Source organism: Amia ocellicauda, chromosome 5, assembly GCF_036373705.1.
Source record: "Amia ocellicauda isolate fAmiCal2 chromosome 5, fAmiCal2.hap1, whole genome shotgun sequence".
In the NCBI taxonomy this organism is placed as follows: domain Eukaryota; kingdom Metazoa; phylum Chordata; class Actinopteri; order Amiiformes; family Amiidae; genus Amia; species Amia ocellicauda.
Genome location: NC_089854.1, coordinates 45,889,930 through 45,896,086, shown reverse-complemented (window position 1 = coordinate 45,896,086; position 6,157 = coordinate 45,889,930). Strand labels below are relative to the sequence as shown.

At 36.5% G+C, this 6,157-nt stretch overlaps 1 protein-coding gene across 1 annotated transcript in view; it reads right to left on the bottom strand.

The window, feature by feature from the left end:
• Window positions 1-2,167: 2,167 nt before the first annotated feature.
• The window catches only part of LOC136750401 (anoctamin-4), an 85,876-nt gene continuing 81,886 nt past the window's right edge, over window positions 2,168-6,157 (bottom strand). Inside the window, exons 22-27 of the mRNA XM_066705464.1 lie at window positions 5,927-6,079; window positions 4,975-5,122; window positions 4,584-4,703; window positions 4,019-4,124; window positions 3,109-3,317; window positions 2,168-2,797 (exon numbers count right to left, since the gene is read on the bottom strand). Coding sequence (XP_066561561.1) covers window positions 3,126-3,317; window positions 4,019-4,124; window positions 4,584-4,703; window positions 4,975-5,122; window positions 5,927-6,079 — 719 coding nt within the window. The 3' untranslated portion in view covers window positions 2,168-2,797; window positions 3,109-3,125. The remainder of the gene's footprint in view (window positions 2,798-3,108; window positions 3,318-4,018; window positions 4,125-4,583; window positions 4,704-4,974; window positions 5,123-5,926; window positions 6,080-6,157) is intronic.

Genomic DNA, 6,157 nt, shown 5'->3' with positions numbered 1-6,157 from the left:
GTTCGAGTTGCCAAACGTCAACCTCGAAACCTTAATGACTTGGAGAGGATCTGCAAAGAGGAGTGGGACAAAATCCCTCCCGAGATGTGTGCAAACCTGGTGGCCAACTACAAGAAACGTCTGACCTCTGTGATTGCCAACAAGGGTTTTGCCACCGAGTACTGAGTCGAAGGGGTCAAATACTTATTTCCCTCATTAACATGCAAATCAATTTATAACTTTTTTGAAATGCATTTTTCTGGATTTTTTTGTTGTTATTCTGTCTCTCACTGTTAAAATACACCTACCATTAAAATTATAGACTGATCATTTCTTTGTCAGTGGGCAACCGTACAGAATCAGCAGGGGATCAAATACTTTTTTCCCCCACTGTATATGTATATATAAAACCATCATTTATGTTTTTCCCTTGAGGAATGAATATATATATATATATATATATATATATATATATATATATATATATATATACACACACACACACACACACACACACACACATGACTCTCAGACCATTACATAGGGGACAACAATGCTAGCGGCACTGCACTCACAGAAGAGACCTTGCACTGAGGGGATGGGAGCTCCAGCAAATACTGCTGTAACATGTGCTTTGTTGACAATCGCAAAAAGATCACTCTTGCAGATGTGACGTGTTATGTCCAGTTGTGTTGGGTTATTTGTGAACTCACTCTGTTGCTAGTGGGTAGTAGTCGTCAAGTCAGCAGTCAATCATGAGTGTCAGATCATGTGACTCTAGGTATCAAAGCTTAATATGCTTTCTGTGCTCATTTTCCCCCTAAGTAGTTCCCCCACCTGCTCACACAGATACTGACAGCAGACAATTTCCATGAGAAACAGTGACCTGCAAGAGTCCCAATCCCTGAGCTGAAATGTACATTATAGATTAGCAAATTACATCAAATACACTCCCTTATTTACATGAAGAGAAAAGTATTTGATCAATGCACACTAAAAGTGCTCACTTATGGCTGTGAAACTTGGTCACAAAATGCAAAAAATGTTACAGAAACTGCAGACAGCACAAAGAAGCATGGAAAGATATCTGCTTGGAATGACAAGAAGAGATAGGGTTGCAAGAACAAAATGAGACATCATTGAGAGTGAAAGTATTGAAATGGCAATGGGCCAGACACATTCAAAGATGGACAAAAGAAGCTATCAAATGGATCCCAAGAAAAGATAAAAGCTAGAGGATGACCACATAAAAGAAGGGAAGATGAAATCATAAACTTTGCCGGTTGACACAGAAAAGGGAAGTTGTGGATCGATATGGGATAATGGTGATGGTGATATATTTGAAAAAATAAACTAATTTGTTTTCCTCAGAGGTTCCAATTATTTGTTACATAATACAAGAAATACCTGATGGTGTTGGTTTCACATTTCACACAATTAAAACAATATGTCAATCACGTGATTAAAAATCTAATTTAAGCTAATGTGCACATCTTTATTAGTAGCTGCATTGATTTCTTTCTTGCAGCTGAAGCATAACTGAGTCTTGGGCGACATGCTTTGAAACATGTAACATGGCATGTAGTGTATAAATTGACCAAATACACTATTCTTTTGAGGTTTTGTCTCTCTGCTGGGGCTGAGAGGTGTACCCAAGATAGTGGTTCGGATCCGAGAGGAGAGGATTGCACACTCTACACATACTAGTTTTCCTTGCAACGCTGGGCAACAGCCAAATTAAAAAAAGGGAGTGCAAACAGAAATTAGTAGCTGCTTGTGTCCACCTAAATTAATTAATAGTCCTGCATTTGAGATAAATTGTGTTTTTAATAGTTATATATAAAACATTAACAGAAAAATACATGTAATGGGCATGGGTATTATTTAAGTTTCCTACTACTACTCATAAAAGCCTTTGCCAATAAAGATGGGATATATACTAAAACCAGTTTTGTTTTCTGTATTGAAAAAAAAAACCTGCAGTGTACATTTCAGTGTGCATCATTTCAAATGTTATACAAAAAACGACCTGCAGTACACTTAACAAGGTAGAACATGCTTTATGTATAAGGCTGTAAATAACTTCTTTTTAAAACCAGAAAACCAGATTGCATAATTTTTTGAAAAAAATCTTGTATTTTTTTCTTTCTTGAATGCATCTGAATGTTAAACAATCTCAACCCAGTGGTACAGTTCAGATGCATTTATTTTTAAGTATTTATTGCATCACAATATACAAGCAGTAAACGTGGCTTCATGTTCATGAACTGATCCTTAATTTTAATGAAAATTCTACATTCTCTTAAATATTTGGCTATGTACAATTAAGCAATATATGTCATATCATAAATCTTTTTTAAAGGTCTCGAAATAAAAAAAGGTAGATTGTAAACAGGAGTTCCTTTTGATACAATGGAAGAGAGTATGGTATGATACTGCACAGACCATTAACTTATGCAAAAGTTTCCAATTTGTCTATTTACATTCAGTCTCTGAAGATATGTAAAACTGTAATGGAAGAAGATGCGACGTCTGAGAAAAGTAGCAAACTGTTGTAAAATGGTAGATAATACAACGTCTCTCCGAAGTACAAATTGGTGTACATTGCTGCATTGACTGGAACATGCTTGTAGTGTTAGAAACGGTTAACATGTATTGGTTGATTGCAGTATTGTTCACAGTACACCTCTTAGTAAATGTGCTGATTAGCCTGCCTTGTAAAACATCTCCTGACATGCATTGAGGTTCCTTTTCTCATTTTCCAGAAGCAACTGGGCTTCAGAGCAGGAATACGTAAACCGAGGACATGGGTTTTGACCTGCAATTAAAGATGTACAAGAAATAAACAAACAAAAAATACAGAATATATGACTTAGGCCCTGCCCACACTAGTCATTTACACTCTATTAGCTGCCTTAATGCTGCACTAAAGGTGATCAATAAAACCTCATGCAAGTATGGAATAAACTAATGCAAACTTTTAGCTATTACACTATTAATTTATGTATGATATTGAGTAGTTTATTTGGGAATTCGTGCTGTTACTGTAACTGTAGGATTGTTAGTTGTAACTCAGTACTATGGGGAGACCTACTGGTAGAAAGAGGGACACTGTGGTATGACTAGTACCTTACTGAGCCTTGTATTCAGGGCCACTCATTGTGGTGAGATTTGCCATTCTTTTTTCTCTCGTTCCTCTCTTTCTGCAGGCGTTCGAGCTCTGCTTCATACATCATTTCCTGAATCAGGTACTTTTCCCGACGCATGCGATCCCTCAGGTCTTTAGGCAGGTCTGGGATCAGGTAAGAAATTAGGTTTTTGATAGTAAAAACCATGTGCTACAAAAAGGAGATAAAATAGAACCAATGAGCAACAAGTTAATGTCATATTCTGATTTGTGTGATATCTCTGACACTGCTACCATTGAACGTGAGTACGAAAGGTACTGCAAAATAGCTCCAAGCATTTTCACAATTTACATGAAATGTGTGCCTTTGAGGCTGAGATAGAGAGCAAAATATGTTTTTTTTATGATTAGTGGAATCTGGAGTGCATTAGACTTAGAGGACACACAGTGAATTAAATTTATCCAGAATTACAGCAGGATTTATGGTGCATGAAAGAGTACTTTGATGATGTGAGCATTTCCCTTCAAGTGAAAACTCGACACCATCGGCAGAATTCTGCTAGTGCACCGAACTACATATATCACTGTGAGGGGCTAATTATCTCTCTGACTTGAATCAATGCCATTTTCAAAATAGATTGCACTGTAATCAGTAAATAGGGGAACAGTCTATAACTGAAAAGTATTTTAGAAGTCTCTGAAAAAAAAAAAAAAGATTTTTCTTTGTAGGTTTCCGTCACGTAACATGTAGGGAATTGGCTTTGTGTCATTTGTGAGAAGAGTGGAGGTTTTAAAATAACCCAGGTCTTTATGTCGAATTTCACTAGAATTTTGCCAACCCACAAACATCTTCTGATATCAATATAAAAGCCTATAGATACAGGTGTCTTGTATGACGGCAGAAACACTCACCTCAAACACAATGATGAATGCAAGCCGCGCTGCCAATACATGCCAGAACTGCAGAGTGTAGGCATAGGGTTCTTTGGAATTTGGAGAAGCTCTATAATCTCTGTATCTGAGGGTAGGATGAAATAAACAGTCGTCTTTTTCACCTCCACTAACACCGTTCCAATAACTGCTTTGCTTTGGCAATTAAAAACTGTTTTAGCGAATGTGTCTGGAGAAGCTGGCAGAGACACTATCCTTCATATGTAGGTTACAACACTGTGAGAGGATCAAGCATTTCAAAACACTGTATTCTAGAGAAAGCATTTTAGTTCTTAAAGGAATAAATGTGCTATTTATTTCACACACAACACGTTTCAAGAACATATTTCAATAGTTCAATTAGTTTTCAATCTGTACTGATTTCCACCCTCATGTTTCTAGTCTTCCAAGGCATTTGGTTGGTTATTTTAGGATCTAGACAGCAGTGTGTAAGAAATACATTCAAAATCCGTTCAAATCCTGGGATGATTTTTCATTTGATCTTAACTCTCCATCCCGTGGATTTTTTCATCCTAGGTTTGCCTACCTGCAGTACTTTATCGGTGAACCAAATATATCTGCTCCATCAGATCCAGGTTCGGATCGGTTTTCAAAATCTGACACTTGGAATATTGACAAGCTGGCATTTACATATCCCACCATACACCTGGACATGAAATAATAACAATAAAATTAAAAAAGCCTATTAAAGATGTAAATCATGTTTAATTCTGAATTTTTCATTCTTTCAGGCAAACACATTTTGTAGTTTTGCTGGTGGAGGTGGGTGGTGGAGGAGGAGTTACAAAGCAGGGATAAAAAAGCATTAAAAACAAAATACTCTTGTGAGCTGGATGTCCTTTACTTTTTCATTTGAATCATTACTGAATGATACACTACTACTTATAGCAATAACAACAACAACAACATTGACTGACCTTTCTCCGGCTTGTCCTTGTCCTGCACATGGTCCGTATTTATATGCGTAGACCAGTCGGGGGATAAAGTCGGAGGTCACCGCTATGACAAAAGCATTTGTAATGACAGAGAGAATTCCTATCCCTTCCAGAATCCCATACCAGATTCCTGAAAGAGAAAAACACACTTGAGATCACATTGGATCAGGAAGGGTGAAAGGTGTTTATGGTGTTGACTGATCGATGAATCTGTGACCCACTGACTTTTTTCATTTATTAGTTTGCCAACCACAATAACACAAGCAAACAAACTGCTGGTGTTTGCTTTTACATTTCCTACCACTGTAGCTTGTGGATTTGATTTCAGATGATTCACTTATATCCTTTTAGTATAAGCTGTTCTGTTGTTTCATCTCACAATCCAAAAAGAAATTAAAGACTTAGTTATAGTGGGAGAAAAAAACTCAATTATTCCTAGAGAATCAATAACAGGCTGTGCCATGTTAAACCTCATATAATTAAAAGCAATCTATCTTACAAAGGTGTTAATACTTTTGTGGTCTTTTCATGGTACATTGCTTCGTGCTGTGGTCCACCAAGAAACGAGGCTCCAAGAAATACTGCTCAGTTGATTACTTGATATTAAGTACACAGCTGCTTTTCAATCTCAGAGCTGTTCCTGTGAACATATACACCACAACTATTTCATTGGTTTAAAAAAGCAGGAACTCCTTCAGGATTCGTAGGAATTACGCATTTTATTTTTAAAACAGAAGGCAGATTAAATGTCTGCAGTTTAATAATGCAAAATTATACTCTTATTCTATTGTATACTATCATCTGTATAGTATATATATATATATATATATATATATATATATATATATATATATATATTAATATAAACAAATATTTTGTCACCTGAAAGACCTTTTGATAAGAAGACTAAATATATACAAAGTTAAAGTCTTACCTATATCTTTGGCTCTTGAGGCTAAAGGCCGTCTCCACTGTGTAACAAATTTATAAGCGTCTAGGCGGATCTCGATGATGTTGTTCAATAAGGCTAACACTGGTGCCAAAGGAAATGCTGCCACAAATATGGTTGTGAAGCCAAACTGTAGAACTAAAACAAGCAAAGATACACAGTCACATTAAGTGCAAGTCAATGCCATTCCACATGCTTTACAAAAACAGGAATCCA